Source organism: Gopherus evgoodei, chromosome 6 (assembly GCF_007399415.2).
Source record: "Gopherus evgoodei ecotype Sinaloan lineage chromosome 6, rGopEvg1_v1.p, whole genome shotgun sequence".
Classification (NCBI taxonomy): Eukaryota; Metazoa; Chordata; order Testudines; family Testudinidae; genus Gopherus; species Gopherus evgoodei.
This window is the reverse complement of record NC_044327.1, coordinates 110,343,832-110,369,855: the sequence shown is the minus strand read 5'-3', so window position 1 is coordinate 110,369,855 and position 26,024 is coordinate 110,343,832. Positions and strand designations below refer to the sequence as shown.

The 26,024-nt window shown below is 40.2% G+C and overlaps 1 protein-coding gene across 4 annotated transcripts in view; it reads left to right on the top strand.

The window, feature by feature from the left end:
• NIPBL (NIPBL cohesin loading factor) overlaps window positions 1-26,024 on the top strand; it is a 328,437-nt gene that overhangs the window by 152,480 nt on the left and 149,933 nt on the right. For all 4 annotated transcript variants that reach the window (XM_030567521.1, XM_030567520.1, XM_030567523.1 and 1 more), the window contains 2 exons: window positions 1,328-1,421; window positions 9,128-9,760. In XM_030567521.1, the coding sequence (XP_030423381.1) occupies window positions 1,328-1,421; window positions 9,128-9,760 (727 nt within the window). The remainder of the gene's footprint in view (window positions 1-1,327; window positions 1,422-9,127; window positions 9,761-26,024) is intronic.

Here is a 26,024-nt window from a genome sequence, read left to right as displayed (position 1 = left end):
TGAGAAGCTGGAACAAATTAAACATAACTGGTCTAGTGTCATTGTTCAATTTGACTGCAGAAGGTAAACAGATATAAAGTACATTCAGATTTTTAAATCCTTTTACATTTTAATATTTTAAGATGAGTTAAGGAATTAAAAAAACAAACGACAGCATCACTTCAATTAAAGCAGGCACCTGATTGCATCCAGTATAGTGAGTATTGCAGAGAAGTTTTTATTGTAATTTCCTGCTTTCACACACTTAAAAGTTTCTGAAACATTCTGCTTTAGAGTTGAAATTTTCTATACTTAAGTGTCTCTCTAAATGTTATTTTTAAAAAAAAAAAGTTGAGCAAAATTCAACTTTGAATTTTAGAATGTAAATACTACTTCTTTCAATAGTGTCCCCATGGGTGCGCCACTGTAGGTGTGGCAGCTTCTCCTGCACCTGGGATGGGAGATCTTTGGTAGCAGTGCCCATTGGGCTGCACATGCACTACTCTCCATCTTGCACTGTGAGGGGCCTCTATATATAGGGCTGTGTGGTCCACAGACCCTCAGTTCCTTCTCAACCATCTTTGGTTTGGGATGGAATCTGCAAGCAGAATCCTCTTGCTTAGCCTTTAGTCACATTCTCCCTAGTTTGCCTTAGTATATAGCTGTTTCCATTTGTTTTTCTCCCTTTAAAAAAACCAAACTTTGTTCTCTTCCCTCCCTGTTATGTGACACTTGCCATTTTCCCACCCTTCCTAACTTGGACCTCTCCCCCTTGGAAGTATGCCGGGATCTCCAGGATTCAAGAGGTGTGACTCTTGTCAGGAAGCTTTTCCAATGTGTGATGGCCACTTGAGGTGCGTCTGCTGCCCCAGTGAACGCCATGACCCACAAAAGTTCTCCCACTGCATCAACTTGACCGCTCGGGTCCAAAAGCATTGTGATCTTAAATTGAAACTTCTCTTCATGGAAAGTTCCCCCTCGCCCCCCAGTTGGTAGCAAAGGAAGTTCAGTCTTGTATTTATTAGTTCATTGGCATGAGTGTGCCAATATCAGAGATCTTCTAAATATGTATAATTCTTCATGACAAACTAAATAAAATGGTGCTTTTAGCTAAAACATATTTTCACTAATTCATATTTGTTTTCTGCATGTGCTAGTTGTAGGTTCTCACTTGGACACTGATTTCATTCTAAAATATACATAAAATATGATGAAAAGGGTCTAAATTTCAAAGAGTCTTAAATGTGCTAGTAGTTGTCTTGTGACCTCCTTCCCAGTATTGATCCTGATTAGACTTTTTTTAGAAAATAAATGTATAATATACATTATCATCACTGTTTGTTTTTAGGATGGTGAGTCTTCAATAAGGAATGCTGCATCATTTTCTTTGCGGTCACCCCAGTCAGTGTGCTCTCCAGCTGGAAGCGATGGAACACCTAAAGGTACTCTTGTAGCTAAAACAGGTTGTATGTATGTATGTATGAGTTTGTTTCCCAGTGATAAAAGACAATTGAATTTATAAGCAATATAGTTTGATCTAACTAGCATTTTATGTTTAGATAAACCCGCAGAAGTTACATACACATAATTATATTTTTAATTACAATTTTATTTTGGTCCCCTGTTAACTGGAAGCCTGAGAAGGACCAACATTTGACTCACTGTATTTTAAAACAGACTACTTTGGAGGATAACAAGATTGTAAACCCTGTACATGTTGAGGATTTAACTTTATTAGAAGAACAGTTTCCATTGTTCTATGCTAACATGTTTCAAACACATCTCTGAGTTATTATTTTCTTTATATTTATGAAAGTATCATAACATAAAACAGTTATTGTGTTAGTTGTGATGAAAGACGTTGTAATATAAGAAATTTAAAATCAGGTCAGTTAACACCATTTAATATCTACTGTTGATGTGGCCTAAATATATTAGCTGGATAGGAAAAGTAGGAGGGCAGTTTCATAAGATAATTTAGAAAAAATCTAAAAGCAGTTCTTTATACCAAGCTTTAGAACGTGTGTGGTTTGTAGGGTGTATGTGTGTGTGTGATTTCCCCCCCCCTCCCCCCCAGTGCCTCCTTACCATTTTATTACAGTAATTGACTGTGACTCGGTGAATGCAATACACAGTTCTGATGTATGGCAGAGGATCCAAAGCTGTGCATATACTTAATAACTCAATGCCACAATAATAAAAAGGGGCAAAAATATTTTTTCCTGCCATTCCACTGGAAGATAATAAAATAAAATGTTTGCTAGATGGCTCAGTGAGAGATCAAGAGCAACTGAGATTGGTAAGAGAACCAAAGGATAGTGGAAGAGAAAGGAGACAGAGGATTGCTAAAATGATTTTCATAATTCATTGTATTATCTAGATATCCTATGGAAGGAAGATGAGTGCAACACCTGGTGGGTAAAGTTGTGATTGAAGTCTGGCAGGTTGGAGTAAAGAATGTATTGTGTAGGTGGCAAAATAATAGTTTAGTTGCTGCCATTGTAGCCTCTGCAAAGCCTTGATCAGTGTAGGTGTTCCAGTTAATAAACGGTTTGGTGAATCCAGACTACCTCACCTCAAACACAGTTGTCACTCACCTTGAAAATTTTTCAGCCAAGTTGTAAGATTGCTTGGACTTGGACTGGTTGTGGCAGAAGCATAGAAGTGGTAACCAGTTGGTGTGAATTACTATGGTTCTGGAAATATTGGAGGCATTTTGGGTTATAACCTTTATATTGGATCCACTCACCTCTTGTTAGCTGAAGTCCAGAAGGGATGTATTGAGTTATTGATGTAGGCCAAAATGCCAGCATCTCTTAGTGTAGTTATTATTAAATCTTTTAATCAAGAGATTATTTCTTGATGGCAAGAATCTCAGCAAATATTGCCCTGTCCTTTTATCTCCTTGTAGAGAATGTTACTGGGATGGTTTACTCAGTACTTAATCTTACTGAAATAGTTCTAATAATACTTGAGTCTCCAGACCACTTAATGCTTGACAGTCTGTTTTTTAGGCCTGGGTGTGATAGGGAGACAGCGTAGTTATATTAACCAATTTCCTCTTGGTGATGAATGAACATCTAGTGTCCATACTGATTACTTTAGATCTCTTAGCTGTCTTTGATGTTTACCCATGAAAATATTTTTGACAAGCCTGCAAATAACAGGAGAGAGAGAAGAAGTTGGTAGTGAAAGAAAATTCTTTCCTTCGTGAAGTACCTAAAGGGTTGTATTGGACTTTTGCTCATCAGAGAGATCACATGCAAGGTATCATAGGGTTTCCGAGTTTTCAATCCTCTGGTTCAACACGTGAGGCCAGTAGGGAAGATATTGTAGATATTGAGCTTCTATGATTTGAAAATGTAGATAACACTGAGATTTTTTGTGTATTTAATTAGAGTTGAAGAGTGTTATTGCTCAGTGTTTAATTGTTATAGGCGCTGTCTGGCTGACACAGAATTTGAACAGGGAAAAGGTAATGCTTTAGACAGGTGAAAACTCCTGCAAGAAATGACGGAAGTTATATCTGTTGTCCTGATTGAGTTTGCCTGCCTTTTTTAATAAATTAAAAAATACCCTTAATCTGGGTTGTTTGGCTCTCTTCTTACAAATACCAAAGACAGCTCTGATTTGTCCATAAGATTCCAAGGCTCGGGCATGCCTCTTCTGTTACGATTTAGGTTCTGTGTCTACAATCATGCAAACAGAGCAATGGCTTAGTATTCCTATGGTTCCTGTTACCACATCTTCTTTTAAAGCCAAATTTTGGGACAGTCGTGAGAAGTGTGTAGTGGATCATTCCCCAAGTAGGACTACTCATCCAGCTCCATGCCTTCATTATTTTACTCTTCTCCATCATGGCAGAGTCAAACAAAAGGTGCTCCATCTGCTAAGAGATCTTTTCTGGAGCTACAAATGGGGAGCCCTGCCATGATTGTTCCCAGTCTAGAGGCCCTCACTGTGCTAAAAGAATGGGCTCAGAGTCTGTATGATTTGTTTGGGCCTCTACATATTCCACTCATGCCAGCCAAGAAACAGATGGAGACATCTTTGCAAGGGTTCTCTTAAGCAACAAAACTTGGTAAACAGGTCTGTGCTTATCAGTCAATAATGTTGCAGGATTACATAGAAAAATCTCCCCCAAACTTCTGTAAATTCTTCTCTAAAGAGTACCAAACCAGGTTCTTCATAAACAGTAACAATAATGGTGATAGCTAGATCTTATATAGTATTTTTATTCATAAATTCTCTGTTTTGCGCCAAGGAGTAGGTATTTGGGTTATTTGCCAAGTGATCTGGCATCTTTTCTGATCTTCCCTCAGGAAGATCTGAGACCTCTTCAGGATTGTTCCCCTACACTTCCTCTCCAGTTATATATTGGATGATAAATAATACCAGAGCTCATGACACATCTCCATGGACTGTGTTCCAAAAGAAAACATCAGAGCCGAAAGGAATAGTAGTAGACCTCTGCAGAAAAGGCAAATATCATTCTGTATTAACAAGGCATGGGAGGTAATTGTTCCACTCTGCTTGGCACTGGTAAGGCCTCAGCTGGAGTCCTTTGTCCAATTCTGGGTGTCGCACTTTAGGAAAGATGTGGACAAATTGGAGAGAGTCCAGAGGAGAGCCTCAAAAATGCTGGAAATTTTAGAAAATCAGACCTATGAGCAAAGATTAAAAAAGTAGAGCATGTTTAGTGTTGAGTAAAGAAGACTGAGCAGAGGACCTGATAAGTCTTTAAATATGTAATAAAGAGGACAGTGATCAGTTGTCCATATCCTCTGAAGGTAGCAGCAAGGCAGATTTAGGTTAGATATTAGGAAAAATTTCCTAACTATAAGGTTAGTTAAGTACTGGAGTGGCTTACCAAAAGAAGTTGTGGAATCCCCATCACTGGAGATTTTCAAGAGCAGATTAGACAAACACCTGTCAGGGATGATCTAGGAATACCTGATCCTGTTTCAACATGAGAGGATGGACTAAGTTACCTCTCAGGGGTCCATTTAGCATTACTTTTCTATGATTCTGTGTTTCTCAGGGATAGCTATATGGCACAGATGCAGCTGGCCCAGGTCAGCTGGCCCAGGCTCACAGGGCTTGGGCTGTGGGGCTAAAAATTGGTCTTAGGGTGGAGCCTGAGCTCCGGAACCCTCCACCCTCACAGAATGTCTACACGGCAATTTTTGGGTCCAGAGCCTGAGCCTTATGAGCTTGAGTCAGCTGACTTGGGCTAGATGGGGATTTTACCCCTTGTGCAGACATACCCTCAGTAATCAACTCAGAGTACCCTGTCCAGACTCTAGGCTGATAGACTTAAAGAAGAGAATCCCTGAACCATTTTCGATCACCTCACCATGAATTAAGATAGACACACAGAATGAGAGTCCTTCCAATGCAGCAAAGTTTTGACAGCTTTGTGGTATGGATGTCCAGTTTGCCACAGTGTGTCCATCTTTACCAATAGGTCATAGGGCTGATGGGCCCCATGCATAGGTATTGCTGTATTGTCCAAATGGTACGTGAGAGTGCTTAAAGGCTTCCACTTGAGGGCTAGAAACTGTTCCCAATAGGAGATGCAATGGAAGGTGGAGGTACCATCCAGAATGATCTGTTCCCTCTGTTTCCTCTGAAAAAGGAAGCTAGCTGACTGGTAGGATTCCCCCCTCTGCAATCTGAATCCTAAATCGTTGATGCCTTTCAGGGTATGGGATCAGACCCACGGCATCATAACAAAGAGAATATGATGAAAGGTCAAACTTCAGAGCATCCCCTTCTTAGAGATGAGCATGATGAGGGTGTCTCTTCCAGAATAATCTGAGAAAGGAACACACTGTGGTTCAGTTAGAAAATGGACAACCATGGTACAAATATATCATCAAGCGGTAGGAACAAGAAATTTAATTTAAATGCCAAAGTGAAGTAGATTGTCTCCTGCGCATAAATTCGTCTAACCTCTGCTAGGGTGATCGACCCAAAAGGGTTGCTGAACACAAAACCTGCCTGCCTAAGCCATCAAAGAGAGACAGCTAATAATGGTTCTTGAACCCCTATGTATTCAAGCTAGTATTTAGAGAGGCTTAGCTCAGTTCACCCTGAGCCTTAACTGAGACACACCTTAATGGGATGTGTTCATGTTCAGTTGTAATGCAAGAGACAAGCCAGGAAAGTAGACTGAAGATCACTAGGAAAAGATGGTCGGGTTCACAGATTGTCAAGTCAGGGTCTCTAAAACTCTTCTCACCCTCTTCCTTTTTGCTACTAGGAAGAATGATTACGAAGGTATAGGAAGGATGCTGTAGCTGTCATCCTCACCCCAGACTGGCGAAGAAGGGTGTGGGACTCAAATGTTTTGGAGATATTGCACAGGCTTCCTTTTATTCTCCTCAACAGGCAGGATGTCCTATTTTAGGACCTGCTTCTTAATCACATCCCAGATTACTCAAGTCTGATTATTTATTGAGCAGCAAGTCCTAAATAAGGTTGGAATATCCTTCCAAAGTAATGGAGGGTCTCTTAGCCTCACATAAGCCTTGCGCCCTCACAGCCTACACAAGAGTTTGGACAAAATTATCCTATTGGTTCTAAGAAAGATCAACTGGAGGAAGTCAGGTTTTCCGATTTGCTGAATGTTTTACAGGATGGCCTACATTTGGACCAAAAGACCACCATTGCCATTGCTTCTTGTGTCTCAGCACTAAAGACTGTTATAAAATCAGGCTCATCCAAGTTTCTAGTAGATCACCCCATAGTATCAAAGTTCATTATAGCAGCACTCTTATGTAAACCAAACCTATCCTCCCTACTTGGGATCTTCACCTATTCATTCAGGCAGATGATATCTAATTCCCTTGCTATGAAAAATTCTTCCTTCTCACAATCACATTGGCAAGAAATATCTCCAGAAACTTTTGCTGTTATGGCATGAGCCTTATTATATTTTCCCTAAGGGCCAGGTTGCTCATCATGCTTCAGAGGTATTGGAAAGGTAAACATGCTTCCTAACATAACAGGAGATCGTTTTGCTTGATGCCTCAACATACAAAAGAGCATGGCTATGCTGCTTATGAGAAGAGCTGGTAAACTGTATTTTAGTAGAATTAAGTGTTCCAGTACAGCTTCAGAAGTACTCATCTGGATCGAGAATAGAAGTGTGTGTGGGGAATGGATGCAAGCACGTAAGCTCCTTCCACAAGTTTTGTGAAACCTCTGGTACTTGCCAAAAGAGAAGTACAGTCCTTATGTCCTGTGGTGGCAGAGGGTCATTACCAGAAAGGAAATCATCAGATAATAGATTTTCTCCTATATCCTGTAGTAAACTAATCTTGTAAGTTCTGGAATATTTACACTTGAGGTCACAAAGATTTCAAGTTATATATCACAGGAATTGAAGTCTGTGGTGGAAGGCAGAGTGAGAGACAGCCTTGGCAGAAGCCAGGATTTTGGCCTGGGGGATGAAGATGGGGGCTGACTTGAGAAATACTGGATTGAATAGCTGCAAGATTTTGAGAGTCTGGATGTGAGGAGAAAGGGAATCAAAGATAATTTCATGGTTGCAGGCTTTAGTGGGAGGGAGGATAGTGTAACTGACAGTCGTGATGAGGAAAGGGAAAAAAGGATTAGGTAAAATAAATCCAATTTATGCCATGTTTAGGGTAAAGAGGTTGTAGAACACCTATCACGATGAATTGGAGAAAAAGCAAGGCACAAGAGCCTGGACAAAGGAAAAGAGGACATTTGTGGAGAGAGCTTTTAATTTGAATGTGGACCTTGCCACAGTTATACCTAATTTCTCATCGTTAGATCCATGTATTGCAATGTGCTGTCCTTGGAGCTACTTGGAAAATCAATCAGAAACTTCATGTGCAGAATAAGGCTTCATGCTTACTTAGTGGTGTCTCTTGCATAGATCATATTACAATTGCAGTCTGCCTTCCAATTCATTTGAATGCAGTTCAAGGTGTTAACTGATAAATGTCTAAGTGTTTTGAATTGTAGCTACCTTAGCTACTGTCCCTCTCCTCAAGTGCTATTATGGTATCATTAGAAAAGCTTAAGGTAACAGCCCCCATGTTTAAACTCGAGGAGGCTTGATGGCAGGGTATTTTTTTAGCAAGGGACCCTTTGTCCCCTTCCCTTCTCCACACCGTCGCTCCCACACTGGACCAACAGAGCTCAAATTGTTGACCATTGCAAAGTTTATTTATTCTCTTAGGCTTTTTGTGGAACAGAGAATTAAGGGAGCTTGCACTATTTTAAGATGAAAAGAGGTTTTTTAAATTTGTGAAGAATTCAGGAGGTGTGTATGTGAACATTATCCACTTTTTTAAAGTTCCTGTTTGTAAAATACTTGTAAATTTGCTCAAAACTTGGGATGAATGTGTTTTAGAAAGAAAAATAAATAGTTGGGAAACGGGGTGGAGGGAAGGGGGGAAGAACAGACGAAGAGAGGTAATGGCAGAAACAATATCCTCAGTCACTTGTGGACAGAAGCATTGCCTCTAGGTAAATTTAGTAAGAACTCCCCTAAAGTAGGAAAGTTGCAAAAGAAATAGACATACTCAGGGACAAAGAATAAAGGAAGGCTATTTTTATTTTGCTTTTGAAATGCTTCCTGACTTCATCTTTCCAAGAAGATTTTTAAGCAGGGAGCCTTCTGTGACCTATGGATGTGTTTAGATTTCATTTTATTGCATTTGGAAATGCATAGATATAGTGACTGTTGTCTGTCTATAGCTCATCATTAAGTTTTTCAGCACTGGCCCCCACGAGAATCTATGGAGCCTTCAACCCTTCCTTTTCCCATAGACCAGGTTACCTTTTCATTAATGTAAATCTTTAATAGTTGATGTCCTGGCCTGAACTTATAAGCACTGTGGGAAAAGTTCTGGCCATCTTCACTAGAATGGTGCTTTATCCACTAGATGTGGATTCCTAAAATAAATTGCTAGAAGATATGGGCATCCTTTGCTGCAACTAACTGTATTACATCGGGCCTTCGGATGTTCTTCATCATGCATCTTATTTGTACACTGACTCTTTGTAAGCACAAATATTTGTAGAAATACACATTATAAATAATTTAGTGTGTTTTTATATAAACTGTGAAACACCATAACTGTTCAGTTTTTCTGAATTATTATTCTAGGATCAAGACCACCTTTAATCGTACAATCTCAGCCTCCACCTTATTCATCACCTAGAGATGTACCCCCAGACATATTGTTAGATTCTCCAGAAAGAAAGCAAAAGAAACAAAAGAAAATGAAGTTAGGCAAGGATGAAAAAGACCAAACTGAAAAAGCTGCGATGTATGATATCATTAGTTCTCCTTCCAAGGACTCCACTAAACTTACGTTAAGACTCTCTCGTGTAAGATCTTCAGATATGGACCAGCAGGATGATGTGCTTTCTGGTTTGGAAAACAGTAATGTGTCAGAGGGTGATATTCCTTTTAATGTGCAGTACCCAGGACAGACTTCTAAAACACCCATTACTCCACAGGATGTTAATCGGCCACTAAATGCTGCTCAATGTTTGCCTCAGCATGAACAGACAGCATTCCTTCAGGCACAGCAAGTGCCTGTTTTACAACAGAACACTTCAGTTGCTGCAAAACAACCTCAAACTCCTGTGGTACAAACACAGCAACAGGTTTCGCAACAAGGAACTATAACGCCATATGATGAAGTAGAGTTGGATGCATTGGCTGAAATTGAGCGGATAGAACGTGAATCAGCTATTGAAAGGGAGCGATTTTCAAAAGAAGTCCAAGATAAAGGTAAAAGGATTGTGTATATATCCTATTATTTCCCATCATCACATAGTTCTAGTCTGTTCTGTATAGGTTCTTATACTGCAATCATCTTTGTTGTCCAAGATGAACTGTGACCTTTCATATGTGTAATATCTGGTATTACTTTGCTTGCATTCCTTAAAATCTGGAGAGTGAAGCTGTTAGGTTTTTTAATTTGGGTTTATAAGAAATAAAAGTTAAATTATTCATAAACTGCTCTAATTTTGAGCCATGACATTAGATCAGGATAGAGAGGACATTGCTTGTGATGTTACTTGAATTCTGACAGTACCACACAATTACATTGATGGATGGAATCACAGTTTCTAATAGATATTAAATAATGGCTCAATTAGTTGATGAAAGAGACACTTCCCTTGTGCACTAGTTTCCTGACTACAGTAAAAAGTCTTTTTTTTTTTTTTGAAATTACAATAGAATTCCTATACCACTTCTATTTTTATCACCAGTCATATCTAACATGAAAGGTATATATGTTCAGAACTGTACATTTTTTAAAAAGGGAATGGTATGATTGGATAATATATACTTCTACATTGCCTTAGTTTTTGATCAACTGAACATCATTGTTTATCTGTAAATTACATATTCCAGTGAACTGCTATATACAGTATCTACTTATCAGACTTGTGTTCTCTACGGTAGAGGTTTTCAACCTTTTTCTTTCTGAGGTCTTCCCCTCCCCCCACATACTATAAAAACTCCATGGCCCACCTGTGCCACAACAACTGGTTTTCTGCATATAAAAGCCAGGGCCAGTGTAACGGGGTAGCAAGCATTGCCTGGGGAAGCTACATTGCCCAGGCTTAGTCTTCAGCCCTGGGTGACGGGCCTCAGGGCCCTGAGCTTCAGCCCCATACAGAGGGGCTTTGGCTTTCTGCTCTGGGCCCCTGGGAGACTAACCCTGGCCATGCTTGGTGGACCCTCAGGGTCCCCGGACCCCTGGTTGAGAACCACTGCTTTCGCCATAGAGGCTAGACTAACCTTGGGAGTTTTCCCTTTCTGTCTTTATTTAAATATCTATATCTAAAGCCTGCCCTCCATAGATGCCTTTTCAGGATGATCCTTTCTTGGTGCTATTTTACGTTTCTGATCGTGTTAACCAGTTTAAAGGTCATTTATTATAAAGTTATAACAGTGGAATAAAACCCCACCTCTAGAAATTGAAAACAAGGGGTGTGTGTGTGTTACATGTTAAATGAGAATGGGTAAACCTTAGTTTTGTTTAAAGGCAGCCTATATACTATTTGTGGTTTAACTTCTTAGAGAAAATCTTTTAAGTCTGATGCTAATTTAGCAGAGGTGTCAGAGAAAAGCCTTGCTGAAGTTAAACAGGGCAGCTTCTGACTTGATAATGCATTTGCAATTGGACATGTATGAACAGGGGCGGCTCTAGGTATTTTGCCGCCCCAAGCACTGCAGGCAGGCTGCCTTCGGCGGCTTTTGTGCGGGAGGTCCACGGTCCTGCGGATTCGGCAACACGCCTGCTGGAGGTCGGCTGAAACCGCGGGACCAGCGGACCCTCCTCAGGCATGCCGCCAAAGGCAATCTGCCTGCCGCCCTTGCAGCAACTGGCAGAGTGCCCCCCCGTGGCTTGCCGCCCCAGGCATGCGCTTGGCGTGCTGGTGCCTGGAGCTGCCCCTGTGTATGAAGCAACATCTAGACTGGGCTCTATTTTAGTTGGCACCAAATGTGGGTATTAACAAATGCAGACTTAATCACCCATCCAGGGAGAGCACAAGTTTTTCCCTTACTTAGACCAAAAATTTTGTTAAATAAGTCAGAACATGTTTCTAACCTAAATGTTGTTATGGCTGATCCACCCATTTAATATTTATAGCTGAAATTAATAAAACCTTTAAAAATCTTTTATTTGGTGATAAATTTGAGTCTTGTCATGTTACATTATGCATCATTGCAGATCATCAGTATATGGAGAAAAATATGTGCTCTCTTCAAAGGTATCCCTTCTTAATCTGATTTTAATATACTTTTGATTGAAAGAAATGCTTTTGAGTGGCTAAGCTGCTACACTTCTTCTACTAATAATTTAACTTGATTTAAGTGCTTTCAATTTATTTCCTAACCCTTTGTTTCTTCAAGAATTGTCTCTGTAGATCCCAGCTCTTGGGATGTTCTCCAAGACCTTTAACTGAGAACCATCTAGAAAAGCAGTGTCTTTTGAGGTTGCATAACCACACTTCTGCAGCACTCAAATATTCAGAGCAATATTGTAAAAGAGGATTCATAGACCAAACCACTCTGTTAGTACTTCATTGTGGCTACTGAACCATCTTAGTGCTCCTATCTCTCTGCAATGTAATTTTTTGCATATACTTAGTTTTTAAGAAAAGTATAGGTTTGTTCTTTACTTAATTTTTTGGTAACTTTTCTGCCATTGCATGTAAAAATTTGAGTGTTGCATCCCTAAGGTGGTGCAACCTGACTTCAGTCAGTGCAGTTGGTTGTTCTAGGTTTTTCTGGCTAGTTCTTGGCTCTAGTTCTCTCCTCCTGGTTTTGTATGGCTGACAAGAACAAGTGCACAGGCTTTAATTCGTGCCCATACTGCAAAGCCAAGATGTTCACTACGGACAGGTACATCCAGTGTTTCCTGTTCTTGAGTGGGTCATTCCCCAGAGGCTGCTCTGAGTTTTATGGCTTATCTCTCAGGATAAGGAACATGAACAAAAGTGTATTTGGTGCTTAGTCCTTGAAGAGTACCTTCTGATCTCAGCCTGCTGGTTCTAGAATCATCAAAGGCTTCTTTTATATGATCACCCCAGGAACCATTGAAAGCTTGGTGGTCTTTCCCAAGGCTTCCTCAGCTATGGGGTCCTTTGAGGTTATGATGTCTCTACAGCACTGTACTTTCTCAGAGATGCACTCTTAAGGCTTCTCACAGCCATAGTCTAAACTTCAAGGCTTTTGGTGCATATGAACATTTTCTTTCCGCGGGTGTTGAATCATTCTGGAGGAGAGGAGGAACTCTCCTGGAGATTCTTTTCAGAACTGACATGAATGATGCTCTTTAGAAAGAAATGCTATAATTCTTGAGATTGGTTGGTACATGTGAGGGATGGGGATTTATAGACTTTGGAGATTATGGTGCCGTCCTTATTGAATGTCTCAATTCCAATACCCCTGTACTTAGCTCCCTCAGAACAAAACTGCTTCAAGTTCAGTGGAGACCTCAACTTTGATGATGGCACTGGAGCAGCGTACTAAGCAGATGCCTCTTTCTCTGGGCTGTGCCAAATCTTTCTGGAATAAAGAAGAAAAAGGGAGATACCAGGGCACAGGTGCTGCTCCAAGAACTGACATGGTTGACCTTAGCTTCATCAGATGTGAGTTGGAAGCATCACCCTGATACAGTGCCCCACACCAAAAAGCTCTTCTGGGATCCATTTCATTATTTTGTCCTTATGGTCATTTGAACCTTCATTTACATGACCTTTTTTAGTCTTTCTATCATGACCAAAAGGTATTGAAAATTTTGGGAAAACCTGTAATTTTTTTCTTTGCCTGCTCTTGGGAAGAACAAGCCATCATCTCTTCCTCCTCGTTCACTTCGGGAATCATTCTCTAAATTGATCAGCATTGTGAACAACTTGCCTGTATTAGAAAAAAAAAACTGGTAAAGATTATGATAAACGGTATGGGCCTACATTATGGAGTGAGAAAGCCGCTCCAGATAAATGTCACAGCGGCCTCAACATCCTCATCAAACATCTGTTTTAGGACATATATTCTCTGAAAAGATGGCAATGATGGCTTATCTGTTTAATCCAGCTTCTATTTATCAAGTCTCAGGTGTCAGTAGAAGACATAAATGGCAACATGAGTGATTCCTGAAGGATTTTGTAGGAAATGGGATAATCTTTGCATCTCTTTAAGATAAGAATTATCATGAGGTGACCCGACCCCAGGTCAAGTACACAGGTAGACTTGTATATGCTAATAGGCCTCTTTATTTTGGATGGTAGACAAGACTTCTTGTTTTCTACTTCTGATCATAGTCAGGAAAATCAGAAATTACAAGGATGTACCTATTTTTCATAGCTCCTACTTGGGCTCATCAATTTAAGTATTCAGACTTTCTGTATTTCTTGATGCTACTGTTCTTCTTAACTATTTTTGAATTTTCTCTTGGGAGCACAGCCACATTCTTCATTCTGATCTTAGTCTGTTCAATATGCTTTGTAAAATTCTGACATTGATTGTTCTAAGGAAGTCCAGCCTTCCCTGGGGACCTCACCTTGAGATGGAGGGAAAGTTTGTGTTCCAATGTCCCTGAGCACTCTGCCAGCAGGATTTTTAACTCCTGACAACACCACCCAAGCCGGACAGGTCAAAAGGTGGCACCAGCAGTCCAAAAGCAGTCAATTAGTCCTTCAGGTTGGAGGCTGAGCAATAGGCCAGCAATCTATCCTTGTAAAAGAGTTCAGTTATAGAAACACATCAAGGTAGTAATTTTGGCAAACAGCATGATAGACAGAGATGGTCAACACATTTGTGCCCTAAGTGACTTGTGACTTTGTGTGGGAAAGATGCAGATCCAGAAGAAAGTGCGGGAAAGTTACAATCTAGAAAATTTCCAACAAGGAATGGTTTTTTGTAGCAGAAGAGATTTTCTTGGGGTTAGATAACAATTTGGACCTTTATCAACACCAGTTCCTTAGACTTTTGACTCTCATTTGAAAAATATCTGGTTTGTCTCTTGTCACTGTTAGGATGCCTATGTACATTATTTTTGCATATGATCCTACTGTTCAAAGTTTTAATCTTGCATCATATTATACTTTTTTAAATGTTCACTAACTCTCCAGTTGAAGAGCCTATTATTATATCTTGAGATTTAAACTTAATACTTACAACATTGATAGAGGCACCTTTTAAACTTGAAAACTGCCTTTCTGAATGCTATAACCTCATCAAGGAGAATGAACTGGAGGTTTTAATGGCTGACCTTCCTTACAGGGGTTAAAAGTATCACCTCCTATTTTTACATCAACTAGTTAATGTTTTTCCCCTAGACCACATATGTTACTGTGGGAAGTAGATAACATATTCATAATATTAATAGGTCCGTACACTACTGTTTAGAAAAAGAAAGGAGAAAGAAAACCTATCTAGAAGTCATCTAGTTAATATATAGCTTTTAGTGAAAAATCCAAAAGGGTAATCCATTTCTGTTTAGAGTTTCAAAATGCATTAGTCTTGGATTCAGATTTGCTATAATTTTAGTTGGAAGCCCTGTATTTATAGGATTGAACACTCATTCTTTTGGATCCTAGGCAGGTTCAAAATCATTTTTATGTAATGTGTCTGTCATAGAAACTCACCTGGAGTTACAGTTCTAGCTGTACAGAGTACTGTCCTCTCCCAAATTGATGAATCTAGAGCAGTCATGCAACTGTCACTTAATTCTCAGCTCTTCTCCTGAGAGGCTACTGCACTTAATTCCCTCAAGCTAGAGATCTACAGAGGCAATTCTTAAAGGAGAAAAAGATTACCTACCAGTAACTGCATTTTTCCAGTACATTGCCTCTGAAGATCCATTCTCCTCACTTCTTTGGTATCCTTGTGTGGATTCTTCAAACTAATGGAAGAAACGGCTACTCGGACCCTTTTATAAATTTGCTTCCTGTGTTTCGATCTGTGAGGGGGCACTTGCATGTCCCCTGTGGGCACTTCTTTTCTAGATGGTTTCAAGCTGAAAGCAGCAGACATGTACATCCCAAGAGTGTGGCTATGCAGGAGCAATACACTCAAAACTACAGTTATTGGTAAGTAATCTTTTTGTAATGTAACTTTTACGTTTAAAAAAAAAACACAGTGAGCAATAAGAATTAATTACTGATGTTGCCTGAGGCATTGTGTGTAACTTAATATTGCCTATAAATTTCATGACAAAATGTGTAGCTACAGGCAATGTATTACTGGTGTACAAAATGAACGGTAGAAGCTTAAGATCATTCTTTGTTTTCCTTAAAAAAAAAAAAAAAAAAAAAAAGAATTGAGTTTTGTCGTTTGTATACTTATCCTGTGTAAAAGTAGAGTCATAGATACAAGGACGAAGTTGAAATGAGGCATTTGTGAATACTTAATATGGAAGGAGGACAACTTGGATGGATATAGCTAGCTAGCTAGCTATATATATATAAAATAAAAAAAGTTCCTACAGAAAAAAGAAAATGAGATAAAATAGGATGCTGTATGTATTTTGCATGTGTGAAAGGTAAACTTTATGTAGTCTGCATTTTGTATCTCTGTACACTACACTAGGTGGAGCTAGTGTCCTTATGTAGCATTGGTAATGAAAAGAGTTTCCTAGTGTCCTGTTTTTATAGGCGATAGGGAGATGTTTAACATAGATGTGATTGTAATAATGAAGAAAAAAAGAATTTCGGTTTAGTATGTCTAGACACTTTCAGAAGCGTCACTGAAATTAGATGTTACAGTCCATCTGTAAAAGTTGCTTGAATTTCCCATTTTAAAGAAGGTGAAATAACAGACTAAGCAAAGAAAACATGTTAAAACACTTCTGAATATTTTTTAAAAAATATAGTGTAGACCTCTAATGGCAGTGTAGGCTAGACTCTTCCAAGTAGAAGTTTGTTGAAGTGTGAACCTGGTCTCTGAGGAGAGTAGTAAAGTAGTATTTTAAGATCTAAAATAAAACTGCTTTATTGAGACTATGGCCTAATAATAGGACTACCACTGTACCTATTGAAAGGATGGGAGAAAAGAATTTATGACAAAAGGAATTGTCCAGCAAAAAATTTGGCCCTTGTTCTTTGTGCAGTCATGTGTAACAGAGAAGGTGAAGATACAGAGTTGGAGCTAAAAAAAAAAAGTTGTTACAAGTTAAGATGAACATACTGCTTTTGTAGTTTAACTGGTGGCTGAATCCACTCTGATATTAAATAACATAATATTAACATAACATGACATGACGTAGACTTTGCTGATTATCAGGCTGCATAAATGTCATTGCAATTAGTTAAAGTAATTTCGAATCCAAGGTATGATGGTATCAGAATAAATCAGTTAGCTATCAGAGGAATGTTGGGGAGCATAAAACAATTTGGCAATAAACATTTAAGAGTTTGCCACTTACATAAGCTGGTGGATATAAACCAAATTGTAAATCAGTCTCTCACAAGTAGTACTTGAATAAATGGTCATTTTTTTCACTAAGGATATTACCAGGTTTTTTTTTTACATTTTTCTGGGTTCATTTTTTTCAGATTTTCTTTCTACTCTAAGTATGTGTGTTATATTTTCAACATATTCATTATGAAAACCTATTTCTTGGGGGAAGTTAAAGTAGGTTACACATTAAACTGTTAAAATGAAAGAGATTTAGTATGGAACTACAGTGTCTGAATGGTATTGAAGCTGGGCTGCCACTCTTCCAAAGTTTTAGTTATGCAAATTTCTAGTGTATTAATGTAAATTGCCCTGACAATACAGAGGCATGTTAGTCAGCTTGTCAGGAGCAGAGAGTTACAAGGATCAGGAGAAGAAAAATTATAATGCCTTGTGTGAGCTTTTAGCTCCTAATTACACTACCCACATTACCATCCTGTTACAAACACACTTCCAAAATAAGCTATTCAACTTCCTGAATTCAGCAAAACTGCTCTTAAGCCTCCTTCAGCCTAAGGCTAAAGCAGATCAGCTGAGGAACTACTTAGGCCATGGCTACACTTACAGTTCTGCAGCGCTGGTAGTTACAGCTGTGTTCGTACAGCTGTGTAGGGCCAGCGCTGCAGTGTGGCCATATTTGCAGCATTTGCAGCGCTGTTGGGAGTGGTGCATTGTGGGCAGCTATCCCAGCATTCAAGTGGCTTTTCAAAAGAGGGGGGTGGGGTAGAATGTGACAGGGAGCGTGGAGGAGACAGAGAGAATAGATTTTTGGAGTTGACACTGTTCTCAGCTCCCTGCCTTGCAAGTTCTAAGGACTGGAAGACACACAGTGCTTACCTTCAATCATTTTAAAAGTTCTGACCCCCTTCCCCCACCCCTCTCTCATTCACTAAATGCAAATTATGTACTCCTAAATAGCCCTCAGACCAGATAAGCATCTGCTCAACATGGACTTCCCCTCCCCCCACTGCTGTGTGAGCGTGCTGTTTCTCTCTTCAAGCAAACAGCTGTGAACATTCCAAAGTAATTCCCCTGCCTGCCTCCGCTCACTCAGCAAACAGGAGCTGTGTTTGTTTTTTAAATAAGCAGTTTGGCTGACCTCCGAGCTCTCCCTTTCTTCCGGTTTGTTGTGGAGAGGAATTCTGGGATACCTCCTTATACCCCGGAGGTCAATAAAAGCGCTGGTGGGGTCCACACTTGCTGACCAGCGCTGGAATCGCTACACCCGAGGCTCGACCGGGTGTACAGCCAGCGCTGCAACCAGGGAGTTGCAGCGCTGGCCGTGCTTTGCAAGCTTTGCACTCCTAAGTTGCAGTGCTGTAACCCCCTCACCAGCGCTGCAACTCTCTAGTGTAGCCATGGCCTTAGTCTCTGTGAATGGCTTGCCAACTACAGAACCAGTTTCTCCTCCCTTGGTTTTCACACCTCAACTGCTAGAACAGGGCCTCATCCTCCCTGATTGAACTAAACTCATTATCTCTAGCTTGCTTGCATATATATACCTGCCCCTGGAAATTTCCACTACATGCATCTAATGAAGTGGGTATTCACCCACGAAAGCTCATGCTCCAAAACGTCTGTTAGTCTATAAGGTGCCACAGGATTCTTTGCTGCTTTTACAGATCCAGACTAACATGGCTACCCCTCTGATACTTAGTCTCAGTGTTTTCTCCTGACATCCCACTTTATGAGGTATTCCTTTTCCCTGTGTGACTACAAGGAGATTGGGTCTTTTGACTCCAGAAATTAGCAGTCACCCCTCAACACAAGTTTCTATGCTTTCTATGCTTTCAGACTTGAACTTATGGCAGACCTTAGGTGTCTACTTATTGCAGAGACTTTGGAAGTTTATTCAAGTAATCTTTTAGAAACAAGGCTTTTTGATGTTCTATGCTAAACTAATTTTAGATACACACTCTCACTCACACTCTAAAATATTTAAAAGTTTAGTTCTGTTCTATAGCTTATAACCCATTTACAGCCAGGAATCAGTGGTATGGAATCAATCTCCTTTGAGATGCTGAAAAGGAATGGAGACATTCAAGACATCATGGACCTGCAGTCTGAATAAATCCACAAGCAAGTCAAAATAGAGAAAGGAGATGAAAGGATGATGTAACTAAGGTGACTTCATGACATCTATATGATATTCGTAAAGAGGCCTACCATAACACATTAATACAGCAGAACCATTGAAAGTACTCACAATTCTGCTAACATGAAGGGCAGTAACAATACCAGTTTCTTTTTTTTGGTCTCTACCTTTCCACAGATATTTACAAAAGACCCTTGTCAACATGATACTCTTGGAGAACAGAATATACATGTCTATCGATTCGCTTCCTCTCTGTCTAAAGTCTTGTAAGAATTCGTGGCAACTGTATCATATCTGCAGGAACATGGCTTCCTTTTAAATAAAGTAAGGAGCTAGCTGCAATAACCTTGGAGACTTGATGACCTACAGTCCTGGATACTGTCTTGGACAAAATGTTAATTTTAAAGGAGAGACTAGAGAAGATTGTTTAAATGACCCAGTCACCACTCATCCAGCCACCATACTTACCACAGGTATTGATATGCTGGTGTCCTTTGTGGACACCATTCATCTGGCACTGCTGTTTTGCAAACCTGGCAAACAAGTAGATGAAGATATACATGCTGGTTCCAGTTATAATGTCCCTTTGCTCATGGGCATACCCTCAAAGATTGGACAAACAGTTTCCAAGAATGAAGGGTGTGTCTGTACTCTGTAGTGGCTCTAGTGGTATTGGTTCAAGGATGAGAAAGGAGCCTTAATTGACTGGAAATCTGAGCCATCAGATTAGCTTTCCTTCATTTCCAACATCCTCTCCTGATCATGTGCCGATCCTCACGGAATATATCACCACCAAAGCATGTGTAATTTCACAAGAGGCTAGAAATGACGTTGATGATGTCTTGAGAACAAAAACTTTCCCTTTCCCTCAGGGCACTTTATAGAAAGAAAACATCACATCTATCCTTTGCTCAGTAGGAAGGATGCATGCCTAGGAGAATGTAGCTGGATCAAGCTGTTCTTCAGACTGTCATAAGACAGTTCATGAAGCTGTAGTTGGATTTGTTTGTACAGTAACGTTACAAAAAATGGAGCAATGCCTGAAAAGGAAAAAAATCTGGAAGTAGAGAAGTCAGAAGTCATACCTCTAAGATGTACAAAGGACACCACCGTGCCTTCCCATCTACTCCACTGGTTGCAAAGACAGTTAAAATCGCAAAGAAGCAGGTCACAGAAACTGCCTGCAGTTTATTGGTCCCAGAGGTCCTGGCTCTCATTTGATTTATAATAAATCTGAAACCACCACTCAAACTTAGACAAGGTCTTGTTCTGCATAGTCTCTATGATATGCTAGTTAAGTACCAGATGTGCTACTGACATTGCAGCAAAAACAATAATAATAAAAAAAATCTATGGATCTACATGGCTGGAAATTTGAATACCAAAGTTACAAAAGATGCATAAAGTCAACGTCTTCTAAGATGAAGGATATTTTTTAATTCCTTCACATTTTTGTGTGTTTTCATGGATCTCCAGAGAAGTGATTTAAGAAGGCATGATCATCTTTGATTTTTTGTCCCTATGGGTGCTCCTCTACAGGTGTGTGCACACTCCTGTGCACTTTAGATCAGAGATTTATTTTTTTTTTTGGTCAGGGAGGGGCAGAGGCACCATTGCTCAAGTTCCTTTTCAACCATCTATGGCTAGTGATGGGTTGTCACAGTGTGCGGCATCTAGCTTTCATAGTTTCACTCCTCTGATGGTTATAAATTTCAATCCTATACTACTTGTTGGCCACTTTATATCCATTTGTTCTTGTGGCAACAACGAGTCCTTAACTTAAATAACTCCTCTCCCTCCCTGGTATTTATCCTTCCTATGCACTTATAGAAAGCAATCATATCTTTTTGGTAGTCAATGCCGTTAATGAGAGAAGTGGACAGCATTGATCCAGATCAGCCTCTCATGATACAGAACTTAAATGCTTGGACTTTTTTGGCCTTAAGAGTTACTCTTTGGGCAGTCCAGAATTCAGAGTTGTCTTCTGTCATGCTTTGATGGCAAAAGCATGACTTTATCAATTACAGCAAATACTCATATTGATTATTTGCCTCAAGACCAGAAGAAACTATTTCAGGCTCTCCAGATGATTGCCAAAGCTTCTCTGCAGGTTTCTCTCCATGCAGCTGACACAAATTGTTCTTGGCAATTGCTATAGTCATGCATCAAGCTGTGTCTGCAATCCTCTGTTCTCCGCACAGAGGTCCAAAATACAGTGGAGGATCTTGCTTTCAAAGAGCCCAAGCTCTTCAATGATACAAAAGACAAACCCCTTCACTCACTGAAGAACTGTGGGGGACCCTGCAATCTCTTGGCAGCTACATCCCTACAATGAAAAGAACTATAGCAAGTTGTAGGTGGCCCAGTGGTCTTGCCCAGTCAAGTGTCAAACATCCCAAAGACCAGTTGGAACCACACAGGAAGAGCTCCAGATTCCACAAAAAGAAGCCGTCATCTGTGTTACTTCTGCCGGTGACTTTTCCCAAGCAACCATTTTTATCCCTTGGTTGAGGGTCATGAATGTCCCAATATTTTGGATCTTCTGCAGCACCACAGAGAGAATGAATGGATGCCAGATTTCCACTTAAGAACTATTACAATGAGCTTCAGGATGCATTTTAGAATGTTACGAAGTGTCTGGAATCCATCCCCCTACCTAGGATGAATGCCCATTCTATTGGGGCACAATGCACCTCTACAGCCATACTTAAGAACATACTCATTGCAGACAGTTGTTTATGCATATTTTCCCAGCACTGTGCTATCATGCATTTTTCCAGGGCAGATGCAGCCTATTGGTGAGACTGGTCTCCAGACTGTACTGAATCTGCCTCCTCAGAATGCCATTCCATAGTTCATGGATAGCTTTTGAGTCACCTGAAGTAGAGCTCCTATCGGGACAATAACTTGGAGGAGGAGGTTACTTGTAGTGCTGTTCTGTCTCTGTGGGTGTTCCACTACCTGCCAACCTTCCTCTCTGTGTCTGGAGTCCTTCCAGCAACTGGAGCAGCAGTAGTTCCATCCTTCCGTATTATACCCTCACAGTGGAGCACAAGGATATGTAAGATGAAGGCACAGACCCCTGGGTAGGGGCCTAGCAAATTCACTTCTGGGGAAAAATGCATCACGGACCATGAAATCTGATCTTCCCTATGAAATCTGTTTTTTCGTGCGTGTACTTTTCCTCCTAGACTATACAGATTTCATGAGGGAGAGCAGCATTCTCACACTGGGGGTCCTGACCCAGAAAGAGGTTGTGGGGCAGGAGTTGTGGGGGGTGTTGTAATGTTATTTGTTGGGGGGGGGTTGTGGTATTGTCACCCTTACATCAGCACTGCTGCCTGCAGAGCTGAGTGGCCAGAGAGTGGTGACTGCTGGCTGAGGACCCCGCTCTGTAGGCAGCAATGCAGAAATAAGGATGGCAAAACCATACTGTGCCATCCTTACTTATGTGTTGCTGCTGACAGCGGCGCTGCCTTCAGAACTGGGCTCCCAGCCAGTAGCTATCACTCTCTGACTGCCCGCTGCCTGCAGCAGTGCAGAAGTAAGGGTGGCGATACCATGACCCCCCGCTACAATAACCTTGTGACCTCCCCATGACTCCCTACAGTTACAACGTTATACAATTTCAGATTTAAATATCTGAAATCATGAAACTTATGCTTTTTAAATTTTGAGCAAAATGGACCGTGAATTTAGTAGGGCCTTATTCATGGGGAATGCTGACAAAAAAATCTTTGATTGAAATCACACAACTGTGTACACACACCGGAAGTGGAGCACCAATAAGGACAAAACATATCTACGAACTCCAGTTACTGTATAAATAGGTGAGCTTGCCTTTCTGCAATCCTGAGTATCTCACAATAGCAAGCCAAGAAGGTTATTGATCCTACCTGCAATTTTTAAAAAAAATCTTGGATTTTCCATATGTAACAGCAGGATCCTCACTAGGAGAATTTTCAGTGTAACCATAACAGTGTGACTGAGAAAATTAAGTATTACTATAAAAAAGATCATACTTTTTTGCAAATGAATTCTTTTGAAGTAGTTTTAATTAAAAATAAAGTTTAGATAATTAATATTTTTTCAAATTTGGAAGCTGCTATTCTGGAAGATCAGCAAAGAGTCCTGTGGCACCTTATAGACTAACAGCATCCGACGAAGTGGGTATTCACCCACGAAAGTTCATGCTCCAATACCTCTCATAGTCCATAAGGTGCTACAGGACTGTTTGCTGCTTTTACAGATCCAGACTAACACAGCTACCCCTCTGATTCTGGAAGATGGTGCTAGTGGCAGTTTGTAAGGCCAGGCATCAGTCCATAAGACCTTCTCTGTCTCCTTTCAAGGGAGAAAGGGGCTTCCTATTTTTTGACTGTCAGGCATAAAGGTTTCAAGAAAAAAATTCACAGGTAGGTCTGATTTTACCACCACCAACTCTCTGTTAGTGAGAGAGTCTTTCATCCAGCAGGTGTTATTGCGTAGGAGAAGCTCAAATCTCAAAGCCTAAGGGATGTACTTGACCTACAGTAAACTAATTTTTGCTTCATTGTCAGATTGTGCTGATTTTTTTTACTTGGATGTAGACAGTGATAAATGACAGACAAAAGCTTGTTAGAGAAGAAACAGGACTCTGAATGTGTTTTGTCTCTGTAAATTTTATAATTTGGGCAGCATCCTTAGCACTGGGTAATGGTCTTAAACAGTATTAAGTCACTTAACTTTGGCAGTGGCTGCTGCTACTTCCAGCTTCTCACATTGCTACTGCTCGGGGAGGTGGGCAGTAGGCCCCCTTGTGTTATAGTTTCATAGTTCCAGTGTGACATGGCTGTTAAGAGATCATGTTTGTGGACAGACAGATGTTTCTTTGGAGATGACACAGGCATGGATAGAGGGTGACAAAATCCATATCTGATAGGAAAGGTCTAAACTTCCTTACAAAGCAAAGATGAAAATGCAGACGTTTTCACCGCTGCTATCTGGATGTATGCAAGTGAGTTAACAAAATTCCTAGGTGATGAGCCTGGAGAAAGAGAAATTGTGAAGATATCATCTCTGCTAGTTCTTCTAGTCTTTTTTCCAGCTAACCAACATCACTCTGATCCAGACTAGCTTCACGCAGTTAGCTGTCACCCAGTTGTAGCCATATACTTGGAAAACAAGTACTCAGGCCATCTCACTACCTCTCCTAGTAGTATTGAATTGCTGGGGTAGCATTATGGAATCTTGGATGAATTATCTAAATCAAGCTTCTGCTCTTCTCAGGACCAAAAGAATTTAAGAGCCATTTCTGTGCCATATTCAAATGTAAACCCACACTGAAAACAGTTGGGGAAGACTGGATTAAATGGATACTAAATGATGCTAGAACTGCCTCACCACAACCTGAAATACACAGTTCTTGCACCAAGGAGTTGATAGTCTAAGCAGATCTTCAACAATAATGGACCCTCCAGTCTATTCAAAACTATGCTGTGAAAACGACGTTTGTCTGACTCCACAACAATGTTGAACTCTCTTATGTCCTTTCACAGACTCCCTGTTATTGTCTCCTCAAGATGAAAGAAGCAACAGTCTGAACGTGACAAAAAGTGTAAGCCTCACCATCACCATTCTCTCATCACATCTCAAAAACAGAATTTATAACATGACCAGCTGTAGGCATGAGCCATAATCTACATGGATTATTCCTATGATTTTTTAGAGCAGCTATGGAACAATACAGAAAAGCCATCCGCAGTCACCCAAAATAATTAGCAACTGATTCTTTCCTCTGTGTCCTCCTTAGTCACCTTCAAAAAAATGCGTGGTACAGAAGAGAATTCTAGCAATACTCCCACTTTCTCTCTCTTGATCTATAAGCAAGAAGACCAGATGCTTGCATAAATCCAATTTTAGTGTGAGAGACTGCCTACATTTCTGATTTAATAAAACCAGGAGAACCACTCTAGCTTGCTGATCCTCGCGTTGCTAGTGCTAGATCAATCTACAGACAATTGGACAAATAGGCATACAGAGTAATCCAGTCAGGTTTCATCCACAATTTTAAATAACTGATTATGTCTTTAAAAATTTACTAGACACCTACTAGCTAAAGGACTAAATCCAACTAGCTGAAGGCAGATATGTAAGAGAAGAAGGTTGGGAAGAAGCATCAATAAGGTCTAATGGTAACATCTTAATCCTTATTGCAGCCTCTCAGCAACACTGAATTGATAATCCATGGAGTGCATGAATAAGGACTGCATGCAGGCTACAAATACCATATAAAACAATGAACCCCATCCACCAGTAAATCCTAATCAGAGGACATCCGTCAGAAATTACTCCTCCAGACCCAGTTCCCATTCCTATTTGGCATCTCCCACATAACTTCCTTCCTGTTTAATCTGTCCTAATCTCCAGTGTACCATACCTTTTTCTCTCCACCCTTTTTTGCCAGAGTCCTAGATGAGCCACATTTGGATATGAGTAATAAGGTGTGGTCTCTATTCTTCTCTAAGAAACTCGGGCAGGAATTTAACGTCAGGCCATCTTAACATTAGTGAAGGTTGCAATGGCTAGAAAGAAGATTGCCAGTCCCTTTCCATGCAAAAACTGCTTGACCACCTTTTTTGCGTGTTTGAGGACAACTTAGACAAAATCCTCCCAGATATATTGAACAGCTCTTTTGTCCTATTGTGACCTAGTTGAAGGTAGACTCTTTTCTCTGCAACTTCTTGTCAAGTCTGTAGGGGCTTGAAACTTCTTCAGCTTCCTGTTATAAAACCTTCTGTGTCATAAAAAGTTATTCTGATCTTGACAAAACTGAAGGATAAGTTTTTATTCTCTTTTGAGCTTAATTTTTTTTCATGTAAGTTCATTTTCCTAGCCTCAGTAACTTCATCTTGTGGAGTAAATGAGCTGCAGGCCCTCATGACTTCTCTGGACGGTGTCAGAGTTCCATCTTAGTGAGCCATCAGCTTTCCCACATTATTC